The 25,455-nt window shown below is 60.4% G+C and overlaps 2 protein-coding genes across 4 annotated transcripts in view; one reads left to right on the plus strand and one right to left on the minus strand.

The window, feature by feature from the left end:
• Window positions 1-6,548, minus strand: part of LOC142422920 (cardiotrophin-2) — a 23,801-nt gene extending 17,253 nt beyond the window's left edge. Inside the window, exon 1 of the mRNA XM_075528132.1 lies at window positions 6,212-6,548. Within this exon, the coding sequence (XP_075384247.1) occupies window positions 6,212-6,548 (337 nt within the window). The remainder of the gene's footprint in view (window positions 1-6,211) is intronic.
• Window positions 6,138-24,204, plus strand: FBXL19 (F-box and leucine rich repeat protein 19). 3 transcript variants are annotated; one of them, XM_075564788.1, is made up of 11 exons: window positions 6,138-6,515; window positions 7,602-7,802; window positions 9,015-9,158; window positions 9,254-9,340; window positions 9,424-9,642; window positions 10,136-10,297; window positions 11,272-11,783; window positions 19,115-19,278; window positions 19,372-19,533; window positions 23,450-23,668; window positions 23,746-24,203. In XM_075564788.1, the coding sequence occupies exons 2-11, from the start codon at window positions 7,626-7,628 to the stop codon at window positions 23,922-23,924; spliced, it is 2,025 nt and encodes a 674-aa protein (XP_075420903.1). In that variant the 5' UTR covers window positions 6,138-6,515; window positions 7,602-7,625; the 3' UTR covers window positions 23,925-24,203. The 3 variants fall into 3 exon arrangements, with proteins under 3 accessions (XP_075420903.1, XP_075420904.1, XP_075420905.1); XM_075564789.1 differs by having other exon boundaries at window positions 10,136-10,168; XM_075564790.1 differs by lacking the exons at window positions 6,138-6,515; window positions 7,602-7,802; window positions 9,015-9,158; window positions 9,254-9,340; window positions 9,424-9,642 and having other exon boundaries at window positions 10,166-10,299; window positions 23,746-24,204.
• Window positions 24,205-25,455: the final 1,251 nt, after the last annotated feature.

The following is a 25,455-nucleotide window of genomic DNA, read 5'->3' on the forward strand; positions in this document are numbered from 1 at the left end:
ATTTAAGTTTGTTCAGGAGCTGTTCCCTTTTTTAAGGTTCCCTGGCCAACACGCGGTGCCATCAGTTTGCGGATGAGTTGTCATCCTGACTCCTGCCCTGCCGCGCATCAGTCTAAGCTCTTGTGAACAACCTGCTCTGACCCCAGTTTCTGCATCCATACCATGGGATCTTGTAAAACTAGCTCCGCGAGCCCTCCCGGTCTGACTTCACCAAACAGGAAGAGAGGTATCAGCATCCAGAGCCCAAGGCTGGTTGTTAGGAGGTGGACATCCCTCCATCCTCCAGCATTTGTACCTTTCCTGCCACCAACCCTCCCCGAGGCCACTCTCTCCTCCTCTGCTGCCTTTGGTCATTCGGTGTGATGGGCGATGCGGAGTCCACAGACGTGCTCCAGGTTGTGGGGTTTATTAAGGGAAGTAACAGGTTTTGTAATTCAGCATCGGGAATGACTCAGTATTTGGTTTTTCTATGAGGACAGTCTTTCAGACGAGACTGCAGGCAGGCCTCTCTCTGGCCTACGACCTCCCAGCCCCTTGGCCCGGTCTCTGCTCTGCCGAGACAAATGTTATAAACCTCTTTAGCTGCACCAATAGGTGTCCAGGGGGCAGCCCACTCTGCTATAAAGCCTCGGCCTGAAGACCCTCATCTCTCCAGCTCTCTGGGTCTGTGCACCCAGTAGCTGCCTCACTCCTGGGGCCAGGAAGCCCACCAGCACTCTGGAGATAGTCTGATGTTGTTGCTGCCCTTTCTCACTGCCCTGCGCTGTCTCCAGCTCTTTCTGTCTCCTGGGTCTAGGAGGTTCTTGGCTCGGGGACCTCGGAGCCCGTGGACCCATTCTGCTCTCATCTCTTCTTGGGTGCAGGATCACCATGGGCTGGATCAGACTGGACAGCTCACATGAACAAGGACAAAAGGGTGAGTCGGAAGGAACCTGCGACCAGTCCCTCCACATCTGCAACTTCACACGTCCCTGCCAAATCTTCCTCAGGACCATCAGGCCCTCAACTCTACCAAGCAGAAAAGAGGCGCCACCGAGGGCTGTTCTGGGGTCAGAGCAGGCTGCCTGGGACAGGGAGTAGCTTTCCCTACGGAGCAGGAATATGATGGAAGTAGGTGAGGGTTGACAGCATATGTGTAAGTATGGATCTACTGCTGCACATACGCCATGAATGTGGTGGCGCACAGAGGATCCTCAACCTGTGGGTTCTCAACCTGTGGGTCACGACCCCTTTGGGGGGGGGAGGTCGAACGAGACCCTTTCACAGGAGTCGCCCGATTCATCACAGTAGCAAAATGACAGTGATGAAATCGCAATGAAAATCATTTTATGGTTGGGGGGTCACCACCGCATGAGGAACTGTATTCAAGGGTCGCTGCATGAGGAAGGTGGAGAGCCACTGTCTTAGACATAAGTAGGTCCATTGAGGGGATCAGTCACGGGATCTGGGGGGATTAGGACCACACTCTTGGGCCACCAAGGTCCATTAGCATGACACAGTTCACAAAGACAATGGTCTGCATTCTCTTGGTGGGTCATGCCTGGAGTCTTAGAAGCTTGTTGTCAGCTTTCTTTTGTTACTCTCTGTCCAGAGGCAAGGAGTGTGACAAGACTGGAGAGACAGATGGCAGTGGACTAATGGACCATGCACACGTCCGTCCTCACCACCCGGAGACCAAGACCAGGTGGTGCTAAGGCAGAGCCAGGGAACCTTTTTCTGTCAACAGTCATTTGTATAACATTATTCAAGAGCCATACATTTAACTGACTCACCCCCAAGGTGATGGATGAAACTGCTTTTGTTTAGTGAGGTGTGCCATGTTAGGTGGTACTGACGATTTGGGGGGCCTTATATGGCCCTTGGGAGCCAGAAGCTCCTATAAGGCTGGTCTATCCATGCCCCCCCCTCTCCCCAGTAGGCCCTATAAAGTTCTGCCCCAAGGCTGACAGCTGTAAAAAGTTCTGCACAAACAGGAAAGAACACCTTTGTCAGAAACCAGCCAGCCAAGGACAGTGATGACCACAATGGAATCAGGACCCCACACCACTAATGATGATGACCGAAAATGACTACCTGGAGCTTTTATGACACCCATCCTTCCAGACAAGCTCAGCCTGCATCTTCCACCGCACTCCTCCTTTCAGCGCAGTGCCGAGGGGCACAGTCCCTGAGCTGGGGCTGATGCACTCGCAGTCCTGCCCCAGCCCATTGGCAGCCAGGCTAGGAATAAACGTTGCTGCTTGCAAAACCCACCTGGCCTCGTGACTGAATTCTGCCGCTTCTCTGAACCTTACCATTCATTCCCCACCCCTGTGCTAAGGTACTACTGCCCAAGTCTCCGAAACGAGTCACATTCGAAGGTCCTGAGGAGAGTGGGAGAAAAAAATGTGGAACAGAATGCAAAATCATGAAAGCGATCAGCTCTACAGGTGGGACAGAAATGCATGGGATCCCCTAAACTATAGACCTTACCCTTCAGGTCTGATCTAAAGTTGCCTGTTACAAGAAACCATTTATGATCACAAGGGCAGCACTTACCAGAGGACAGTGTTCAGAAGGTTAGGAAAGAAGAGAAAGTAGAAATCAAACCCACAGTTGATGGGCACACCACCCTCAGCTCGCCCTATCTTGTCTGATCTCAGAAACTCAGCAGGGTCGGGCCTGGTTAGTACTTGGATGGGAGGAAACACAAGTGATTGGTTTGAGTGTTCTCGACTTGACCTTCAACCAAGGAGCCCTGGTGGTGCAGTGGTTACAAGTCGGGTCGCTAACCACAAGGTTGGTAGTTTGAAACCACCAGCTGCTCCTCCCCTCTCGACGAGACTGTCTACTCCTGTAAGAGTTCCAGGCTCAGAAAGCCACAGGGGCCGTTCAATCCTGCCTTATAGGGTCGCTATGAGTCGGAGTCGACTCGGATAGCAGTGAGTTTGGTTTTGGAAGTTGCCTCTCTAGTTTCTGATATCCTTTGCCAATGGCCACCTAGCACCTACAGACAGAAGTCATGATGGAAGGCTTTATTAAGGAAGTCAACAGGTTTTAATACCAGTGAGAAATGCTCAGGGCAGTTGTTTATCAGGACATGTTATAAAGTTCTCTCCGGTCTGCTAATTGATGCCCAAAGGAGCATACCACGCAGCTGTAACCGGAAGGCATTCAGCCCAAGCTCTGTGGGTCAGCAAATCCAGCTCCCGGAGTGAAGTGCCCAAAGGCATCCCGCTCTGCAAGTCAGTCTCCGGCACAAAAGCACTCAAGCTGTTCTTGCTCCACCGGTTAGGAAGTTCACCCCTCTGTTCCATGCTCTGGCTCCTGGTTCTGCTGCTGCTCCACTGATGTTGTAACTCTCTGGAACAAGGGGGTCCCCTGCAGTGATCTCAGGTCCACAGGATGAGCTCCAAGCCTGGCTCTTGCTGGTAATGAGAGCCGGCCTCCTGCTTCTCCGTGGGCTCATCTAGACACAGCAGGATGACATTACAGGCAATCAGTGACTCACAGGAATTGCAAATCCTCTGTTATCTTCCCCCACCTTCTCACCAGACCCGGGAAGGAAGAAGGAAAAGGTCACTTGGTGGGAGTTAGAGGCTCTGGCTAGAACCACCTTAAATAACTAACTGTCCGTGCCACAGGAGAAAGGGATGGAGGGGGTGGATTCATGTGCATGAATGTGTATGACCTGTGGAATGTAGGACCGTCACCTAATTCACAATAAGATTAAAAGGAAAATTACAGCACGCGGATAAGAAGGCACAGAGATGGAAAGTGACTCTAGTGCTCTGGTGGGTGAGGTCTTGGAGGATGGCTGCGGAGCAGGCTGTGGATGCAGAAATCGTCCAGTTTGGGGAACAAGTGGAGACTGGGCGCCCCCTGGGAGCAGAGCTCGGTAGCGGCCGCCGGAGCACCCAGAAAGTGTGTGTGTGGGGTGGGGGGGTGGGGAGGGCAGTTTAAAACGGGGTAGCAGCGTTGGCCAGTTTGGGTCTCAGTGGCAGCGAACTCGGTTGGTCACGAGTTCCTGGGATCCCAGAGCGGCTAAGCTGGAAGGAGGCTCAGAAAGGGATGCTCAGGAAACGTGTCCCGTGCCAGCACCTGAACGGGGCACCTTTTTGAACGTGGTCTTGTCAAACCTTCCTAAGTCTGCTTCCAGACAGGGATCGCTATCCACGATCCCCATTTGTTTCGGATGAGAACACCGAGGCGTGGTGACTCCCCGAGAAGGGTGGGGCTTTTGTGCGACACTGGCGCTTTCAGACTCGGACGGCACCGGTCTCCCCAGGCTGGGGAAGGACGCCTAGGTGCCAGGTGCGCAGGTTTTCCAAGGATCGACGGCGGGGTGGCACTCTTCAGGGGAACCGCGCCTCCCTTGTCGCTGCGGCGGCGTTCCTTGAAGAGCCTTCCTGTGAAATATGAGATTCTCGCATCTCGGGGAGACGGACACTCATGTATTTCATGCCCAGGTATCTGCCTTCTCAGCTGGGCACCGTGTTCCCAACAGTGACATACATGTTCCTCCTCCGTTAGCGAGTGAAGATCTGGGACTACATTTCCCGACGAGCCATTCCGAACGGGGAAAAGGCTTTCTGTTTCGGTCGGCTGGTAATTTGGCGAGTCTGCAGGGATGCACGTTTGGACCGCCAATGTCCTCTCTCCATAGAGCTAAGAGCAGGACTACGTCTCCCAGCAGGCACCGGTGCAGAGGTCAAGCGCCCAGGCCGCCATCTTCGTGGTAGTTTCCCCCCTTAGTTCTGCAAGCCACCGCTGTTGCGTGTGGACTACAAATCCCAGGTCGCCGTCTCCCCTTCCTCTGGGCTCCATCTTTGCAGGTAGTCCACGCCCCGTCCCCTTTCCATTGTCTGGTGAAGATAACAGAGAGGAGCCCGGAAGACTGCAACTCCCGTCATGCCTTGCAGGACGTGGTGGGGGGATTTTTGGTATTTATTACTGGCGGGCCAGGTACCCAAGGTGTTAGAATGAGGCTACCGGGAGAAGCTAGGTAACCTGCCATCTTTGTGGTAGTCTCCTTCTCCTCCTGGTACTACCATTCTTAAGGAACACCAGAAGGCTCGAAAACTACTATTCCCATCGCACCCCTTAAGATTGACTATTAGCCAGGTGTACGCCCCTCTTTTCGCCATCTTGCTTGTAGTCCTCGTGTCTCTTCACCTTTCCATTGTTCCTGACGAGTAGAAATGGCAGCGGGAAGGAAGCAGAAGGACTGCGACTCCCGTCAGGTACCACACACGCGGAGGGTTGTGGACAGGAGGGCGTGTGAGTGCCTGGGAAGGAGGTCGGGTCGGAGGAGGAGGCCATCTTGTTTGTAGTCATCGTTGCCGCTCCTTCTCTATGTTGTGCAAGCGGGAGGCAGGGTCCAAGCGGACTCTAACTCCCGGCAGCCTCAGCTCCCGGGCTGGGACGCGCTCCGCCATCTCGTTTGTAGTCCTCGCGGCCCCAGCGTGTGCTTATTCCCACGGTGGCGTAAGGACCGCGGGACTACGACTCCCGTCGTGCCCTGCGCGCGCTCGTCCTGGACAGTGGAGGTGGTGTGGGAAGGAGGGGGCAGGGGGCGGGGTTCCTCCGGGAGAAGGAGGGAGTTCAGAGGAGGAGGAGGAGGAGGGAAGGATGAGGGAGGGGGCAGGAGAGGAGGAAGGAGGAAGGAGCTGAAGAGGGATGAGAGAGGCGGCCTGGGCCCCGGGCCGAAACAGCGCAGGGCCGGGGGACCAGGGGGGTTGAGATACCCCAATTGCCCCCTCCCCTGCCCCCTGCCCTCCTCCATCCTTTCCTTCCTTCCACCGCTTGAGGGGGAAGATTTATTCAAATTTTATTTAAATCCCTGTATCCCGAGGGTCGCGCGCTGGGGGGGAAGGGGGAAGGGGGCGGGGGCGCGCGCGGCTTGGGGGGGCGGGGCCGGAGCGGCTTCCTTCTTCCCCCTCCCCTCGCCCCGTAGCCGTAGGGCAGGGGGCCGCAGTCCAGGGGCGGGCCCAGGGGAGGGGGGCAGGTTACAAGGACCCCCCCCTCCCCGGGAACCGGCGGTGGGCGGGGCTTGAACCCCGGAAACGGTGAGGGGGGGGCCCAGGCCTGGCCCTGGACCCTTGCGCAGTGGGGGCCGGGAAGGGGCCAGTTAAAGGGCCGGGGGGCGCTGGGGAGAGGCGGGGCGGGGTGGGGGGAGGGGAGCTGGGACTCGGACCCCGGACAGATTGGGGCCCGGGCCAAAGCTGAGTACCCTGCGACCGAGGAGCCCCCGCTGGCCTGGGGGGGCTGAGGGACTGAGCCCCCCGGAGCAGGACCTCCCCCTGGAAGGGCCGCGCCGCAGCCCGTGGGAGGGCCTCGCCCCCGGCGCCCCCCAACTCCACTCGCCGCCGTCCCGGCCTCCGCCGGAGGGAGGGGCCGAGCGCCCTCGGGGGGCCGTGGACCCCGGCGTTCTGAGCGTTCCACGCCCCGCGCCGCCCGGCCCCCCCGCCGCCGATGGCCGCCGACCCGCCGGGAGCTGCCGAGAAGGGAGAGATGGCTCCCGGGACACGTGTGAGGTGGGTCTCGGGGCAGCTCGGGCTCCCATTCATCCTGCACCGGGCCTCTGCCTTCCCCGCCCCCAGCCTCACCTCCTCTTCGCTCTGAACGCCCCATCTCCAGCTGGCCCCCGTTCCTCGTACCTTCCAACCCCAGGGACCTGGCCTGCCTCCCCAGACCCTCGCTGCCCCTTGCAGACCCCCCACCCTCGCCTGCAGTCGCCTGCCCTCCAGGCCCCTCCCCTGGAGCGCTAAAGGGCCCCTTCCCTTCTTGGACGAGTGTGGAATTCCCTGGAAAGAGGGACGCCAGGGGGTAAGACCCTGGCTGGGAGGAGACCCTCCCGGCCTGCCGAGTCCGGGTGGGGTCTTGGAGGATCCTGTTTTCATGGGAAGGGGATCCCAGACAATTAGGCATGGGAGGAGTGGCACCCGGCCTGAGATTAGTAGAGATGTCAGGCTGGGTTCAAGATTCCCGGGAATGGGGAGGTTTGGGAGCAAAGAGACTTGTGTGTGTCTCTGAGAAGCCTGAGGAGGAACCTCTGGAGCTGCATCTCAGTGGGGTTTCAAAGCCCCAGGAAGTTGGGGGCTGAGGATCCCGTGGGATCTGGTGGTAATATCCAGGTTTGGAGGGAGGAGAGCTTGGGTGGGGTCTGTGCTGGGGGTAAGGTGACTCCTGCTTGGGAGAGGGGGCAAGAAAAGTGTGGTGCTCATACCCCCTCGCCCCCCTCTCTGGGTGCCCTGAGTTAGATCTGGAGGATCGGAGCTTCAGGAGATCCGGGGTGCCCTGCGCTGGGCTCTCCGTGAGGTGTGGAGATGTCAGCGGGAAAGGCTGAGGCAGGCCAGAGGGCTCCCAGGAAGTGTGAGGTCAGGAAGCCAGTGCCTGCGGGGGAGCTGCTGGGGAGAGATGCCCTTGAGGAGAGGGAGTGGTCAGCCCCCCCCCTCCCTACTCTCACCCCTCAGCAGACCAGGTGACCACTTGGTTCCTTGTCCCGAGCCGGGTAGAGAGGAGGACACACTCTGACTGCCTAGGAGTTGGGGGAGCTTCCAGAAGGCTCCCAGACCAGGGACCCCGTGGGCCCACCTGACTTTCCCTTCATCCACCTGCAGCCCTCGGCGTTGCTGACGCCCCCAATGTCGTCGAGCAGCCGGGGGCCGGGGGCCGGAGCGCGCCGACGCCGAACCCGCTGCCGCCGCTGCCGGGCCTGTGTGCGAACTGAGTGCGGGGACTGCCACTTCTGCCGAGATATGAAGAAGTTCGGGGGGCCCGGGCGCATGAAGCAGTCGTGCCTGCTCCGGCAGTGCACTGCCGTGAGTTCTGCCCCCCACCCCCCACCCCTTTCACCCTCCGGACCCTCCTTTCCGGCATTGGGTGCCTTTCCACTAACTACTTCCGAGAGTGGATGCGTCAGTTGCTCTTCCCTGGCTTCCGCGTTTCTTTCTCTCGTTCACTGGTTTGTTGGGGGAAAATCGCCAGCCACAAGCTGGGGGGCCAGGCTAGGTTGCTTCCCCTCTTCCTACCATGCTGTTTCCCACCCCGGCTTTTAGGGGCAAAACCCCACAGAGGGTCAGGCCATCTTGTCTCCCGGCAGAGAGACACTGGAGTCTACGCCCCAGACTGGCCACCACAAATGGGTCTTACCCTTCACCTCGCCTCTTTCCTTACTGCTCAGGTTTGAGGCTAGGCTCACCCTTCATGTGACCTTGAACAACCCTCCCCCCCAGAGTCTCCAGTACCTTTTCTGTAAAACATTTCCTTGGTTGAGTCCGGAAGAGGACCAACTAGCGTGGGTATCGGTGGGCCTGCTAGGATGCTCAGTACACGGCGCTCCCCTCTGCTTCCCCAGCCTCTGCCACACTCAGGTACCACAGGGCTCAGCCATGGCGAGCCAGGTCCATCCTGCTCCCCCACACACACACCCCGCTGCTGCCCGATGCCCACCTTCTCCTGGCCTCTGCTGCCCTTCTCTTGCTTTGCCCCCCCAGCCCTTGCTTCACATCCGTCTTCATTTCTGCCCCCTGCCCCTGTCCCTGTCCCGGCATCGCCAGTGGACCTCCTTGTGCTCACTCTCCCCTCCAGCCATGTTGTGTGAAGGCAGCCCCATCTTTTCTCAGGAAGTGGCACCAACGCTGGGTTCCTAGGGGTGTAGGGGTCCTGGGAATTTACTCGGACGCATCCTCCCCACCTCTCCTGCCCGCCTGATCTCTGTCACACCTGGCTGTCGTGTCCCCAAAACCAGCTGCAGTTTCCGGGTGGACAGCTCCAACAGCGGTCACCGTTGTGGAGCGCGTGTCCTGGAAACACGATCCCGGGCTGATTTTCTTCCAAACACCAGAGACTCTCCGACTCCATTTTACAGATGGAGAAATGGAGGCTGGCGGAGGTGAAATCCGCGGGTTCCAAATCTCGCCCCCCCAAGTCTTCCTCCTCATCCAGTAGTGAGCCCAAGTTCCCATTGCTCCCAGGAAGGCCCCTGCCCGTCGCACTTGGGTCCCTGATGCCCCCTCCCATGCCCCCCGCAGCCCGTGCTCCCGCACACCGCTGTGTGCCTCTTGTGTGGGGAGGCCGGGAAGGAGGACACGGTGGAGGGAGAGGAAGAGAAATTCAGTTTGAGCCTCATGGAGTGTACAATCTGCAATGAGATCGTCCACCCTGGCTGCCTGAAGGTGATGGCGGGTGGGATGGGTTCCCGGGAGCGGGGTGGGAACAGGCAGCGCCTGGGGGTGCTCACTGCCGGGCCCCTCTGCCCTCTTGCCCGTAGATGGGGAAGGCTGAGGGTGTCATCAATGCTGAGATCCCCAACTGCTGGGAGTGCCCTCGCTGCACCCAGGAAGGCCGGACCAGCAAGGTATGGGCAGGGGTGGGCTCTGGGACGCCGAGGGGCTTGACGGAGCTGGGCAGGGGCCTCACCCCCTTTCTCCGTCTCCCCAGGATTCAGGAGAGGGCCCGGGCCGCCGGAGGGCTGACAATGGCGAGGAGGGTGCCAGCCTGGGGAGTGGATGGAAGCTGACGGAGGAGCCGCCGCTTCCACCCCCCCCACCCAGGCGCAAGGGCCCCCTGCCTGCCGGTCCCCCTCCGGAGGAGGTGCCTGGGCCCCCCAAGCGAAAGGAAAGGGAGGCAGGGAATGAGCCCCCTACCCCAAGGAAAAAGGTGAGCCAGGGAGCATGCTCACGAGGCCAGGCCGGAGCGGTTCTGGGAACTGTAGTGTTGGCCCGGTTTGGGGACGTGAGTGGGCCTGGGAGAGTTCTTTAGTGGGCTTCCACATGGGGTGGTTGGGAGATGTAGTTCAGGTGCTACTGGTGGGGGGGCGGGGGCGGCATTGTAGGGGGTGGGAAGCAGTGCAGGTGAGGGGAAACTGGCTCCAGGCCCGGAAGCTCTGGGAACCCTGGGTGCTGTAGAGAGGAGGAGGCAGAGAGCATGCTCAAATTGGCTGCTCTGGAGGAGGAGGGAGGGGCTGGAAAGGGCCCGAGGGAGAAGAAAGAGGAGATGGGAGCATGCTCAGTGAGCCAAGACACTGGTTGCAAGGTGAGCATGCTCAGGGTTCTTCCTGAGCTAGGGGCTTCTGGGATTTGTAGTCCAAGAGACGGGCTTGGAGGGGCTGGCTCATGGGTCTCTCCCTTCCCCCACGTCTCCTTGCCCGCAGGTGAAAGGAGGCCGAGAGAGGCACCTGAAGAAGGTGGGTGGCGACGCCTGCCTCCTCCGAGGATCGGACCCAGGCGGCCCCGGCCTTCTGCCCCCCAGGGTTCTGAACCCGAGCCAGGCTTTCTCGTCTTGCCACCCTGGGCTCCCTCCCGAGAACTGGGAGGTGTGCCTGGGACCTCCTCCCCCTCCCCCCACCTCAGAGCCCCACCCTCCACCCTGGAGATAGAGATCGGTCCCTTCCTCATAACTCTGTCCTGCCCTGTGTCTGCCCCACCTGACCACGCAGGCTGCCTGGACCCCTGGGGAGAGATAGGAGGAGGAGGAGACCTGGTTGGGGCCCGGGAGAGCGCTTGAGCTTTCATCCTGGCTGCTTGCCTCACCTGTCTGAGCAAGCCTTCCAGAGGGAGCAGAGCAGAGTTCAAATCCCCACCCGTCGGTTGACTCTCTGTGTGGTCTTGGCACCATGTCAGCTGTCCTGAGCCTCAAGTTGCCTTGTCCATAAAATGGGAGCTATGTTATCTTAAATCTTGGGAGGTGATAGAAGTAGCCAAGCTTGTGTAAACCCTCCAGCTCCACCCAGGTTAGAGGAAGCCCAGAGAGGTTAAGAGACTGGCCTCAGGCAGCGCCAGGGGTCAGGCATTCCTGGGCCCTGACGTGGGTGGGAAACAGCTCTCTGCCTAACCAGCTTCCAATCCCGCCCAAACCTACTGTCACTGTCACGTGGGGCCAGAAGCTTGATTCTCCGAGCTGGGGGTCCCCCTGCATTTGAGCACTGGGGGCCGGGGCTGGAATGATAGAGCGGAGGTAGGCTCCTCTGCAGAGGACCAGGGGAAGGCAGTCACCCACTCACACGGCTTTGCGCCCTGCTTGCGATCAGCCTGCCATTTCTCGAGGAGAAATGAAGCCCAGGCTCTCCAGGGCCAATGACTCTGGCTCTCCAGAGAGATGTTCCCAGTGGGGCCCCAAGTAACCTTGACTTCTTTGCTTCGGGGCCCTCTTACTGAGGGCAGGGACGTGGCCAGGGTCTCCCAGTAGTCAGGAGCAGGGGTGGGGACTGACCTTGGGCCAGTGTTCCCTGGGGACGGGTGGGAAAGTGGTGGTGGGCCCCTGGAACAGCCTGACCCTGTCGCTCTGCAGAAACCAAAGCCGCCTTTGGCCTCTGCGGAGGGCCCTGCGGTGCCGTCCCCGTCCCCGCAGAGGGAGAAGCTGGAGCGCTTCAAGCGGATGTGCCAGCTGCTGGAGCGGGTGCCCGACACCTCCTCGTCCTCATCCGACTCGGACTCGGACTCCGACTCCTCCGGCACCTCGCTGAGTGAGGACGAGGCACCTGGCGAGGCCCGCAACGGGCGCCGACCGGCCCGGGGCAGCTCCGGCGAGAAGGAGAACCGTGGGGGGCGGCGGGCCGTGCGCCCGGGCAGCGGGGGTCCCCTGCTCAGCTGGCCCCTGGGCCCTGCGCCACCGCCCCGGCCCCCGCAGCTGGAGCGGCACGTGGTACGGCCGCCTCCTCGGAGCCCCGAGCCTGACACGCTACCTTTAGCTGCTGGATCCGACCACCCCCTGCCTCGGGCCGCCTGGCTGCGCATCTTCCAGCACCTCGGGCCCCGCGAGCTGTGCGTGTGCATGCGCGTCTGCAGGACGTGGAGCCGCTGGTGAGTGGGCAGGCGAGGCTTTGCCGCCAGGACGCGGCAGGCTGGGGTCCAGTCTCCTGGGCTGTGGTCGTGAGCTGGGCAAGACGAGGAAGGATGGAGGGCACGCAGGGGTCCACCACAAGGCCGAGGGGCAGCAAGGGCTGTGAGCGCCCGTCAGGAGGCAGGGGTTCGAGGCGGGCAGTTGGAGCTCAGCCCTCGAGGATCAGCTGTGAGCGTGCAGGTGCGCATGTGGACTGGAGGAGGCGTCAGAGAGCCGAGGGCTGAACCGCTGACGGCTTTCCCTGCACGTCTGCAGCCCTTTATGCGTCCTCGTTTCTGTGGGTGTCGGCAGGGGAACCTCATCTCACTGCCCTCGAGGCCATTCTGACCCTTGGTGACCCTACAGAGAACCTGGTCCAACTGTCCCTGCGGGTTTCTGAGACGGAGTAGAACACCCCGGCTCTCTCCAGAGGAGCGGCTGGTGGTTTCGAGCCCCTGAGATGGCGGCCCAAAGCGCAACCACCACGCCACCCACCTGGGCCACTCAAAGGGACAGTCCTGTAGCAAAGAACCAGCCCCCGCCCACAGCCATGGAGCTCGCTCCCTCTCTCGGTGACCGGAGAGGACAGGCCAGAACCGGGAATCAGGGCAGGGTTTCCAAGGCTGTCGGCTGGCAGGGAGCAGGTGGCCCCATCTTTGCCCAGGGCGAGGGGTCAGGAAGGGCAGGTGGTGGGTTCTAGTTAGCACGTGTCCACTCTGCCGCCAGGGCTCCGGCTCTGTCTCAGTGTTGCGGTAGAGTACATCTGAGCATACCACACACTGGCCGCTTTCTGATTATGAGCTCCTGCCACCCCTAGCTGTGGGCTCAGGGAGGGGGACGAGGGTGTCCACTCAGACAGTTCTAGCCTGTCCTGTAGGCTTCCCCTGCGTCAGCATCGGCTGGCTCCCTCCACGGCAGGGAGTGTGGTTTGGTTTGGGAGTTGCGAGGGAGGTACTGGTTTTCCCTTTTCGGATGAAGGTGCTGAGTCCCAAGGTCACGTGGAAAGGAAGGGGTAGAACCGAGTCTTTGAACCCAGGCCCCCTGGCTCCCGATTCTGCCCTCTGCATAGTAGCCGTTGTCAATCAAATGTCCAGACCGGGCTAAGCCATGCGCTGCATGCTTCTCATTCATTTCTTCCACACCCTTCTGAGGACGGCCGTGTGACCGAGCCTGTTGACATGTGAGAGAGGGGACCCCTGCCCTCTCTCCGGCAGCCATGCTCAGCCTCCTGCCTCAGCTCGGAGGGTCTTCCTCCGCTGGAGCTCAGGAAAGGTTGCCTAACCTTGTGAATGTCAGAGACCAGTCCCACACCAACTCACACCCCAGGCCGGCTAGACCCTCCCCAGAGTGGCCCCGAGAGAGGGCGAGGGCCCCAGGAAGGCCCTGTGCCACAAGTTCGTGGTGGAACTTGGTCAGAAGGCGGAGGGCTGACGCACATGCTCACACCTTCGGGGCGCAGACAGCACACCTGTGGTGGCTGGGGGCTCAGGCTCTGGTGGCAGGCGGCTTGGGTCAGATCTTGTTCTTCCGTTGACTGTGTTCCGTAGGGCCAGTTACTTTTCTTAAACCTGCCCTGCCTCGGTTTCTTCATCTGTACAACCTGGACAAAGTGGCTACTTCGTTTGGCTACTAAACCAGACAGACCTTGCCACCGAGTCCATGCCCACTGACGGCGACCCTGGAGGACAGGGTAGAGCTGCCCTTGTGGGTTTCTGAGACTGTGACTCTTTACAGGAGTAGAGAGCCTCGTTTTTCAGTGGTTTCAAACTGCCGACCTTGCTGGGTTAGTAGCCCTCGGCACCCCCAGGACCCCGGGTGGCACAAGGGTTAAGTGCTTAGCTGCCAATTGCGAGGTTGGCGGTTCAGACCCCCCCCAGCAGCTCCCAGGGAGAAGGGCTTGGAGATCCATTAGAGACCCTTGTGGGGCAGTCTGCTCTCACCCGGGGTCACTCTCAGTCGAAATGGACTCTCCCGCCGCTCCCAGCAAGGACAATCAACCTACAGAGTCCTACAGAGGATACTTCCTGGGACAAAGAAACTATGTATGCCTCAGTTGTAACCATTGGGTTTGCTCAGGGACAAGGATGGAGAGCAAACACAGACCGAGTATTGTGTGCTTGTAACGTATCGCTGTGCCCTTGAAGAGCTGCCAGTCAAACCAGCAACATTGAAGTGAGGAGTTAAGGAGTTACCCCGTGGCTACTCTGGCTTCAAGGACTAGCTGAGGCGATGCATGCGTGGGAAGGCCAGCCTTGGTGGGCCTCGGCACCGAAGAGGGCCGGCTTCCTGCCGCAAGGTGGGGGGCTGGTGAGCAGAGGGAGGAGGTGCAGAGCCGCTGGCCTTGCATGATGGAGCCTGGCCCCGGGGTGTCTGTAAGCCCAGCACCACACTCCCTGGTGGAGTGGTGACTAGCCCAGGTCTCCGTTGAAGCACTTTCTACAGAACCTGCCCAGCCCAGTGTCTGCCTGCCTCTGAGGGGACGCCGGCTCACGGCGACCCACCAGGACAGGGTACAACTGCCCCTGTCAGTTTCTGAGATGGGGACTCTCTACGGGAGTAGAAAGTCTCTGCTTTCTCCAGAGAAGCAGCTGGTGGTTTTGAACTGGTGACCTTGCAGTTAGCAGCCCAATGCATAACCACTACGGTGCCCAGTAACGGCAGATTTAAGTGCTCTAGAGAAATGATGGCTTTGGGTGAAAAGGCCGAGGGTAGAGGCGAGGAGACTGCCCTAGGGGCTTGCGGGGGCCGTTCGGAGGCTCCATCAGGCCAGGGCACCGGAGGAGGGGCCCGGTGGTGGAGAGGAAGGCTTTAGCTTGAGGACATTTCAGGAAGCCAGCAGTTCGCTGGATGGGGCGCTCACTGGGGCTGTGAAGCCAGCAGGTGGCCCTTCCTCTGCATTTCCCGCCTGGGAGGGCCCTAATCAGAACAGCACCCTCAGGAGCAGAGAGGGGTTCCCAGGGAGGAGCAGGTTCTGGGGACAGTGAAGGGTTCTGGCTGTAACATGTTTAGACCGAGGGGGCCAACAGGGAGGAAGCAGGGCAGCAGCCAGCTCTGCAGGGCTCAAGGTAGAGAAAAAACAGGGAGTCCTCACCCCCAGCCAGCAGCTTCCATGTTGGAGAATGGGAGGAACCCCAAGGTCAGGACGTGGAACCCGATTGAGGGAAGAGTCAACCATGCACAGGGCTGAATGCTGGCAGGAGGGCGAGAGCTCAGGGCTGAGCGGCCCACCATTAGGTGGGGCTACAAAGGGGTCCTTAACCGTGTAACCTTGACTATGCCGCAGGGCTGTGGGGCTGGCCAGGTGGCACTGGGCTGCCCTGTCCTGGGCCAGGGCCTAGCCTACAGGTATTGAGGGCAGGAAGGGGTGAGGGTGAGGAAATGGGTCTGGGCTGGAGCTTGAGAGAGGTTTGCAGGTAGGAGAGCAGGAAGTTGCAGGCTGTCCTGTCTGGTAACTTTTGTGTTCCCTTGGAAACCAGGAGGGGAGCGATGGAGGGGGGCGGGTGCAGAGAAGGTGGTCGGGGTGCTGCGTGGCAGGGGTGTTGACTTGCTGAGTTGCAAGGCTGGGGCTCTTGGGGCTGTGGGCCGAGAGGTGGAAAAGGAAAGATCTGGAACACAGGGCCAGGGCCAGGTGGGCTCGTGAGCGATACCCTCAGGAGAGCCACGATTAGCCCACCAGTGTGGTCCAGCCCATCTCTGTGTCCCTAAAGGGCTTGAGGGAGGCTCAGCTCTGAGGCAGTGAGCTGATTGGCACCCTGACCGACAACGGAGTAGGTGGCTGGATTAAGGAGAAGAGGGAAGGGAATGGGTGGGGGTAGGCTGTGTGCTCACCCGCTCAGAAAGATGGCATACCCTGGGTCCTAGTCGCGCTCCTTGCTGCCCTCACGGTGACCCCCGCCCCCTCCCCGGCATCCTGTTGGATGTTTGGGCACCCGCTGTGCCCCGGTGGCCACTTGTCCTGTGCAGTCTCTTCGCCTTCCCCACCATCCTGTGCCAGTCTGGTGCTTTGGGGAGTGGAGACTGACCCAGGTGGGGCCGGGTCTGTGTGCCTCAGAAACATCCTGCAGACCATGCCCCCAAGGAGACTGACCAGGTGGCGGCTTGAGTTACACCCACCTGTAAGGCAGGGACCCCAGGTGCATCCCACCGTGGCCCTGCTCATGAACCCCACAGATGACTACCCCCCGCCACCCCTCCCTCCCCATGGAGGAGGACAGCAAACAGCCACCGGAAGCACTTCGCTATTACGGCGCCCAGAGCCCAAAGGTGGCGGGGCTGGATTTCAGTTCCCCATGCTCATTCCCTGCCTCCTGGCGCCCCAGTCCTCCTTAGCATGGTACCCTCTCCCCCACCCTCCTGTCCCTTCTGCACTCCCACCTTGCGCTGCGTGAGACTAGCCTGGTCCAGCCCCGGCTCCTTCACCCCACAGTGGCTGCGGGACCTGGAAGACGTTTCTCAACCTCTCTGGTCCTCGGTTCCCTGCCCTGTCAGAAGGGGGGTGGCGATACAGCCTTTACCTCCTCGGGCTGTCCGGAGCAGAGATACCCCGACACAAGCACTCACTCACTGCTGAACCAGCCAGCGTCATCGTCGCTGTTGCTCCTTGTCCCCCGTGAGGGGCACTTGAGTGGGCTCGCTGGAGCCCACCCTCTTCCTCTCCTCCCCCGGCCCAAAGGATGAGGGCTTCCTCGGCAGGCGTTGTGTGGGTGAGGTGCCCCGGCTGGCCTGGCCCTGGCCCTCGTGCTGCCTCCTACGGCCCTGGTCTCCCTGCTTAGTTACTGCAGACTCTGTGCCTCCCCTGATGGTGGCACCCCACCCCCAGGCTCCCCATTTAGACAAGGTTGAGGGAGGTTTCCTGGCCAAGGGGAGGGACCCTGGAATGGCCTGGCTGAGGGCGGCATTTCTGGCGAGGCACAGGGGCCTCGTGTGTGCGGAAGGGCAGATGTTCGGCCTGGCTCCTTCAGAGGGAGGCGTTGCCCTGCCATCTCGTCGGTCAGGATCTGGAGGGCTTCAGGGAGGTGGTGACTGTCAGCTGCGACTCCAGTTGGGGCGGGAGTGATGAGAGAGGGAGAGAGATCATGCGCCAAGGGGCAAGACCTGGGGATGGGACCAAAGCCGGATGGTGGTGGTCTCTCTCCCCTTGGCTGTTTTAGGGTTGGCGAGGCTGGCGTGTTTGTTGGTTGAGGTAGAGGGACAGAGCAAGAAGGCGGCGCAGAGGCTGGAGTTGCGGCAGCTCAAGCTTTTGTTCTGTTCCTCCAGCGTCTCGCTGGAGCTACGCCTGGTAACCTTGAGGCTTGGCTTCACCCTTCTGTGCGTTCAGAAAACGAAGTCTCCCCGTTGGGCATGTGTGCACCCTTCGCGCTCTCTGGGTGGAGGAAACCTCGTGGCCCTGGGGTCACACCCTCCCCTGTAGCACACCCTGTGGCTTGCTCCTGGAACGGGGGCAGCCAAGAGCACACTGCAAACCAGCCAATCCCCCTGGGCCTGTAGGCTCTCGGAGTGGGGATCCACTCAACTGCACATCCCCACCACCCAGGACACCTGCTGTTGGTTTAATAGAGAGGCTTTAGGGACTGGCCGCGAGCAAGGGTTTAATAACCCATCTGCCCTTGTGTCTGTGGGTTCTGTTGGTTTCGTGTGTCTGTTACGTGGAACAGAGGCACCAGTTGTCTGTTTTCACCTGTACACGTCAGTGACATCACCTACACGCACTACTGCCATCCACTGCACCGCATTCTTCGTGGTCACACGTGCTGTGTCTTCTTAAGGTTGGGGTGCCCCTGATGGTGTTGTCGGGTACGTGTTGGGACTGCTTGCTCACCACAAGGCTGGCGGTTCAAGCCCACCAGTCACTCCGAGGGAGACAGCTGAGGCTATCCGCTCCCGTACAGATTTCCAGTCCGGAAAACCCGGCATCTAGGGTCGCTGTGAATCAGCATTGACTGGTGACAGTGGGTTTACGCTTCCGTGAGGCCACACTGCTTCCAAGTGCAGAGCCGTCGTCTGCAAGAGCAGTTCTCAGTGAGATTGTATAGGGCAGCCCAGGGCTTCTGGGGGAGAGCGCGCTTCGGCCTCCTGGGAGGGAGGTGGGAAGTAAGGCCGCCAGGGGCCTCTGAGGGTCTTCCAGTCCCCTGGGATGCTCCTGGCTGGCCTTCCAAAGCCTCTGACCTAGAGCCTCTCAAACTGAGTCTTGAGGGATTTGGGGTCCCACAAAATATTCCTAATGTGACGCTGCAGGAGGGTGGGGAAGGGGCAGGCTTCCAGGTAAGATGTCGGGTTGGGGGTGGTCTCGACACACGGCTCCAGGAACGGCAAGCCCAGGAGACTGGCTTAGATCTCAGGCCTCCTTTGTCTTCAAGACCAGGGACCAGCAGGTCTTCCACAAACACCAAGTGAGTGAACAAACGAAAAGTTAAAAACCAGGTGTACCGAGGGGCTGGGGCACAGACGCTTCAAGTCCTTCATACTGGCTTGGCACTCTTCAATCAATCAATCCGTGGGGCAGCGAAAGAACTTACTGTGCACCAGGCTGAGAGCCAAACTCGAACCCACGGCTGCCAGATTGATTCCAAGTCACAGCGACCCCACGTTAGGGTTTCCGAGGTTGGAGATCTTTACGGGAGCAGACTGCCTGTCTTTCTCCCGAGAAGCCACCTAGCCGGCAGTTAGAGGTCCAACGCTTACCCGATGACTGTTAGGTGCTGGGACACAGAAGTGAGAGACGGACAGCCAGCCCTGTCCTCGTGGCACATGCTTCCTAGTTGGAGAGAGACAGTACCGGGAGCCGTAAAGCACTGGGTCTGTTGGTCAAGGGCTGGCCAGGTGGGGCCCATGAATGGGTGTCAAGGGCCCAGAAGAGTGGAGAGGTGGGCAATGCCAGCTACTCCTGTCCTTAGCCAGGGGGAGTCGGGAAACCCCAGGGGGAGGGCGGGGCGACTGGCCAGCCCCTTTGGTGCTACATCAAATAGTGTGTAGGGTGTTTGGTGCACTTGGCTCAATGCTTTACAAGCTATAAGGCCCGCCAACTATAATTAGCTCATTTGATCTTTTCAGCAGCCCCAGAGTCTGAATCATTATCTCCGTTTTATAAAGGCTCAATCGGGCTCAGGGAGAGGAATAGACTTGCTCAGGGGCTCCATGGGAGCTGGGCCCCAAACCCAGGGCTCTCGGTATCCCCTATGCCCCCCCAGGGGCGGGGCTAGGCCTCAGGAGAGCTGGGCTGAACTGTTGAGGTGTGGGGAGGTGTAGGATCCCACCACTCTCCCCCATCCCCAGCTGAGCCCCGAGGTCTCTGTCTCCACCTTGTGGCCAACAGGTGCTATGACAAGCGTCTGTGGCCTCGCATGGACCTGAGCCGGCGAAAGTCGCTGACCCCGCCCATGCTCAGTGGTGTTGTTCGGCGCCAACCCCGGGCCCTGGACCTCAGCTGGACAGGTGTCTCCAAGAAGCAGCTCATGTGGCTTCTGAACCGACTGCAAGGTAGGACTGGCTTGCCAAGTGGGACCAGGGTGTGGAGGGGCATGGATCCGGGACCGAGCCCTCCCAGCAGCCCCCCACATCCTGCTCCCCCAGGCCTGCAGGAGCTGGTGCTCTCGGGCTGCTCCTGGCTCTCGGTGTCCGCCCTGGGCTCTGCCCCGCTGCCGGCCCTCAGGCTCCTGGACCTCCGCTGGATCGAGGATGTCAAAGACTCCCAGCTCCGGGAGCTGCTACTGCCTCCGCCCGACACCAAACCAGGTGTGGTCCCAGCTGGCTGGTCTGCAGGGGGGTGTGGGGTGCTGGCCTGGAAGGTTTTGGCGGCCTCACAGGAGCGGTAGAGGGTGAGAGCATGAATTAGAGGGCATGGTAGTGCAGTGGTTTCAGTGCTGGGCTGCAGACAGCATGTAAGGACTCTGGGTGGGAATCCAGTGAGACCCATATACCCTGTCCTGAAGGCGTGGTGTGCGTCAGCCCACCAGATTGGTGGTTCAAATCCACCGGCTGATCCGCTGGAGGAGAATGAGGCTGTCTGCTCCCCTAGACACGGATAGCTGCTGAAACTGTAGACTGGCTCACCGTGAGCCGACGTCAGCTCAGTGGCAGACTTGTTTCTTGTCCATTCGTTCATTCCCTGGCTGGGTGCCGAGCCGTGTGGTAGGGGCTGAGGGAAGAGGAGAAACTGGGTGTGGGGGGGCACAGCCGTTGCCCTTGAAGAGGGGAAGGTCATTATGTCACAAAACACAAAAGAAGCTGACAGGATGGAGAGAGTGTCCCAGGAGATGCTGGCAGGGTATTGTCTGAGTGCCTTCTCCAAAGAGGACAGTGACGGGCACCAGGGGAGACGCAGGCTCCACGTGGCCAGTCGGGGTGTTTGTTTGGGCTTTTTTTTTTTTTTTTCAAAAGGAGCCAGAAATTGGTTATTTTTCCCTGTGAAATCTTCTCGTGTTTAACTGACGAGAATTGATTCTAGCTCTTTCAAATGTGTGGTTCTCGGCTGGACAGGCGTCTCTGGGGAGCAGCCCGTGTGGCGCGCTTCTGGGGTGGGCCCAGTGATGGCGAGGCTGCACCAGAGTTGGCCTGTGAGCCCGGCCCTGAGTGCAAGGGTGAGGTTTCCCTGAAGAGAACACGGCCGAACGAGCGAGTCCACTGGGAGGGTCGCCTTGAGGTGGAGGCATCGCCCCCTCAAGTCAAGGAGACTTGACACCCCAGGTGACTTGAACACACTCCAGGCCTGGTTGCTCTGGGGAGGGGTCCGGAGACCTCACCCTGAATCAGCCCCCGTCCCTGACCCAGGAGGACCTCGGTCTTGCAGGAGAGAGAGAGCCAGGCACAGCTGGTGCGGGTGAGGTGTGGGAAGGGCTCGGAGTCACTGGGGGCCTGGGGCATGTGGGTGAAGCCTTTGCTGCTGGAGGGCCGAGGCTGATGGGGCCGAGACTTGTATTCCAGGCTGAGAACAGCTGGTTCCCAGCTCGGGCGCATGAGGCAGGGTGAGCAGTTTGGTTGGGCCTGGTGTTTGCACCTAGACGTAGGATGCTCAGAGCATCCTCTAGCCCCCTAATCTGTTCTCCGCCCTGGAGCCAAAAGAATCCCCCAGAAGGGGCAAATCCAAGCCTGTGGCTGCTGGTCAGTGGTCTGGGGGTGAAGATCAATATTGATGAGGGGCCCCGAGGTGCGTCATGGCCTAGCCCCCACTGGCCTCTCTCACTGCACCTCAGAAGCGGTCCTTGAAAGCCAGCCCTGTTGCCACGCTCACTGGTGCCCCAGGGCCTCTGTCTTGCTCACCTCATCGTCTCGGAGGCTGTCGTTCAAACGCCGCTCTCTTGTGGATGCCCTCCTTCCTCTCCCTACGGAGAGCAGAGATCTCCTGGCTGTTCCTGTCCACCCCACTCACACCCCTTTGCTTCCCCCGGGCTCATCTATTATTACCATTCCTGTGAAAATAGTCCCACTGGCTGGCTTCCTAAGCTCCGTGAGAGCAGGGGCCCCCAACTCCCGGCTCTGGCCATCGTTTGGACAAGTCTAATGTGCACACAAATTCAGGGAGCCAGGCCCAGGGAGAGAGCCGTTTTGAGGAACGACAATGTCCAGGGGGCCTTTCATAGGGCTCTGAAGTCAGAGAATAAAAGACTTTCCTTTTGAAAGTTCCTTCCCAGCCCGGCTCTCTTCTCCCCACCTTCAGTCTCCTGCACAGAAGCCCTGGGAGACAGTGGAGAAGCCAGGTGAATTCTTCCCTTGTCCCTGAGGCTCTGAGTCAGTCAGTTGCATGGGCAGAGGCTGGACCAGGACAGAGGTGCTGGAAGAGAGGCCAGGTGGGGAGGGCGGTTGGGATGGTGCATCCCTGAGGTGAGACACGCCTGGCTGGCCGGCTGGCTGGCAGACTCAGCCTCCTGCCCACATCCATTTCAGTTCAGGCCCTTCAGCAGGCCTAGCCCGGGGGGCTTGCACCCAGGAGTCTCGTGGGCCCTTGGGCTCGTGGTGCATGCTGGGATGCTGTGCCCACCTGCCTTGGCCCTCCTCCCTGGCTTCATACAGCATCTTGGCATCAAGCTCTCATTCCCTGAGCACTCCTCCTTTGCGATCTGCCCCAGGTGGTGGAATGCAACACACCTTTGGCTGCTATCTAACCAACCAACCACAGGGTGGGCAGTTGAAACCCCGCTGCCGCTCTGTGGAGGTGTGAGGAGGCTTTGCCCCTATAACCCGGGGCAGTTAGTTCTACTCTGTCCTAGAGGGTCGCTTAGGGGTCAGAAGCAACTTGATGTTGGATCGTTTCCTTTTTTTTGTTTTTGTTTTTGACTTTGTGGGACCCTTCTCTCAATTAGCTACCTGTTCGAGGGCTCAAAGGTTCAGGGGGCAACACCTCCACCTCTCAGAAATCCTCGCTGGTTCAATCCACCAGTGAGCCCTCACTGCGCTCCCCGCTGGTGGCTCCAGGTGGAGGCTGTAGCAGGAGGCCCACTCAGCTCCTCCAAGCCCCTGTGGATGGAAATCAGGAGCCTGACCCTGTGATGCGACCCTGACCTAGAGACCCTTGGGCACTTAGCCTGGTGCCTGACCTGCCATCCGTGCTCAGTTAACGGCAGCTGGCACCCTAGCCACTTGGTTACAAACCAAACCACCTTTTCAAAATCCCTACATGAACTTTCTAGATGAAATCCTGACGTGCACAGGCTTTGGGGCCACAGGCGAAGGGTGTGGCTTCTCTGCCCCGGAGTGAGGGGTGGGGGTCTGACCTCAACACCAGACACTGGAGTGTCGGGGTTGAAGGGGAATAAAGGGGAGCAACTGAGACAGGGACGAGAGACCCGGCAGGCACCGGGCTCTTCTGCCAAGGAGATCGTGGGCTCCCGTGAGGCGCCCTCCCTGCGGTCTTGGTGGAGGAAGAATGTTTGGAAAGTTGGGAGAGACAGGAGTGGGTGAGGAAGCTGGTGATGGAGGAAGGAGAGAAGAAGCTGACTCTGTAATTTGGGAGAGGCGGCATAGAGAAGAGCCGGCCATGGCAGGTTCCCCTTCAAACCAAACCCACTGCCATGGCGTGGGTCCTGGCCCGGCTCCCTGGCCCCAAGTGGCCCCAACTCTGGACAGACTAGAAGTGGTCCTGTGGGAAACCCCTCGCCCTCCTTCCGAAGAGGCGCTGCTGGTGGATTCCACAGCTGGCCTGGGTGGCCAGTAGTGCACCAGGTAGCCCACTGCACCACGGGCCTGCGTCCATAAATACAGGGTTAATGAGGGGTTCCAAGGCCGTAGACCTTTCGGGGAGCAAACCGGCTCCTCTTTCGTCTGCAGAAAACCTGGTAGCATCTCAACGCTTACCCAACAGGTCGCCCCCGTCGGCCCTTTAGGGGAGTCACTTGTTATATGAATGGGTCGTGGGTTTGGAACAGTTGCTGGGGAGATGGCCGTGAACCACAGACATGACTGCCTTCCAGAACCAGACAGTCCAAGGGGGAGGGGGGCTGTAAGATAATGCCGGAGAGGTTGAGTTGGGAGCAAACCCATTCTTGGAAGGGGTGGGGGGGGGGCGGGGGGGCCTGGAGGTGAGCATCAGCCCTGAGGGGAGGGAGCTGTTGGTTGAGGCCCCTTCCAGCCAGTGCAGGTCTAGCAGGACGGGGCTCAGACCCGGTGGGGGGGGGCGGCCCAGGCTGGGAGCCTGACCTCTCTCCCATGTGCCCAGGCCAAACGGAGAGCCGGGGGCGGCTGCAGGGGGTAGCAGAGCTGCGCCTCGCTGGCCTGGAGCTGACAGACGCCTCCCTGCGGCTCCTGCTGCGCCATGCACCCCAGCTGAGTGCCCTGGACCTGAGCCACTGCGCCCACGTTGGGGACCCCAGCGTCCACCTCCTCACAGCCCCCACCTCCCCACTCCGCGAGACCCTTGTGCACCTCAATCTCGCCGGTAAGCATCCCGCCCCGCTAGCTAGCCTGTTGACTCTCATGGCCAGGGCCCGCCCCCGACTCACCTGCCCTCCCCAGGTTGCCACCGCCTCACAGACCACTGCCTCCCGCTCTTCCGCCGCTGCCCACGCCTCCGCCGCCTCGACTTGCGCTCCTGCCGCCAACTCTCACCAGAAGCTTGTGCCCGCCTGGCAGCTGCCGGGCCCCCCGGCCCCTTCCGCTGCCCAGAGGAAAAACTCCTTCTCAAGGACAGCTAGTGGGGCGCCCCCCGCCCTCCCCCGGACTCATCCAAAGCCTCTGGCCTTCATTTCAGCCCTGCCAGGAGGCCATGCTCCCCACCTCGGTTCCACCACTTGGGATTCCTGTCCAGGGATTAGAGCCAGCCTCCGCCCCCCTCCCCCCTGCACTGATATCTCTGGGGGTCTCTCCTTCCCATCCCCTCCCCCTTCCACCTACTTCATTGTCCATCCCCTGGGGGGAGTGGGTCAGAGGTACTGGGGGGGTGCTGAGCCAAAGGGATGGTGGGAGGGGGGTGGTTAAGATGCAAGTTTGAGGGTGGGGTGGGCATTTGGGGAAGGGTATCTGCACACAGGATTCTGGGAGCCAGGGGCTGGGGGGAGGTGGAGGATGGGCTGGGGGGAGGGGGGGCAGAAAGCAGACCATCACGGGTTCAGGGAACAAAGACCAGATACTTGGAATTGGGGGTGGGTGGGGGGCCAAAAAGGGAAACCCGAGGGCGATTGGGGATCCAGGTGTCAGGGGTAGGGAACTTGAGGAGACAGGGAAAGCCAGGACTGTGGGTGAGGGGGGCAAGAGGATGTGGGGGTGATAGTACCCCTGGGGGGGTCACCCCACGCCTAAACCCCCGCCCCAGGATTAGTCCTATTCTCTCAACCCTGACTCCTTGAATGTCACTGATAATGGCAGCTATTGTGAGGAGGGGGGTGCCCAGGGGAGTGGTGGCCAGGGGTGCTGGGTGCTCCAGCCCCGTGTCTGCCTCCCCGCACAATACTTGAACATTCATCTGTACTGAAGTGTTACTTGAACCGGGGGAACCTCGGACCTTGGGGAGCTGGAGTGAGGGGGATGGGACCAGCTGGAACCAAGACTGGCCAGGTGGGCACCCCCTGTGGACCGCGCCCCCCCTCCCTCCAGGCGCGCCCTCGCTTTACTGTATCAGCAGCTCCATCCCTCTTGACACGAGGTGGGGCGGGGCCGGGCCAGCCCCAGGAGGGGGAAGACGGGACTCCCTCCAGCGTGGCTCTGCCCACTCTTCGTCGTCGTCATGGAAACTTGTACCTATTTGCCCAGGGAACTGCCACTCCTGGTTGCCATGGAAATAGCAGCCAATGGACGCCTCCCAATGCCAGTGCTAAGGCTGGAAATGGCCCCTCTTAGTTGCCATGGAAACTTAGTAACAGACTGTCGGCCGGTCCCACCTGCCGGGCCTTCCCGTGCGGGGGCGGGGCTCCAGGAGGCTGGGGGAGGGCTTGGGGCCCAGGCCCGCCCCTCGACCCAGGCTCCCGCCGAGCCAGGTTGTACCACGTAGGGGAGGGGGAATCAATCCACATACCTCAGGTAACTGGAAGGTGCACGGGTGGGGAGGGGCTGGGCAGAGCAAAGGCCGAGGGGAGGGGGGCCCTGGGGAGCGCACGGAAGGTTAGAGGATGGAGCCGCTGGGGGTGGGGAAGGGGAGGAGGCAGCCCGCTGGGGGACTCAGCCGGGCTGGGCCCCGGGTCTATACAATACGGTTTGCTATAAAACTCAAAAATCTTCCAAGTCGGGGTC

Source organism: Tenrec ecaudatus, chromosome 12, assembly GCF_050624435.1.
Source record: "Tenrec ecaudatus isolate mTenEca1 chromosome 12, mTenEca1.hap1, whole genome shotgun sequence".
Taxonomy (NCBI): domain Eukaryota; kingdom Metazoa; phylum Chordata; class Mammalia; order Afrosoricida; family Tenrecidae; genus Tenrec; species Tenrec ecaudatus.

Excerpts from the sequence above, each read along its gene's own strand:
- FBXL19 (XM_075564788.1), top strand. The coding sequence starts at position 7,626 with ATGTCGTCGAGCAGCCGGGGGCCGGGGGCCGGAGCGCGCCGACGCCGA. Across the intron at positions 9,341-9,423 it reads AGGAAGGCCGGACCAGCAAG|GATTCAGGAGAGGGCCCGGG; the intron begins GTATGGGCAGGG and ends CCGTCTCCCCAG. Across the intron at positions 23,669-23,745 it reads TGTGCACCTCAATCTCGCCG|GTTGCCACCGCCTCACAGAC; the intron begins GTAAGCATCCCG and ends TGCCCTCCCCAG.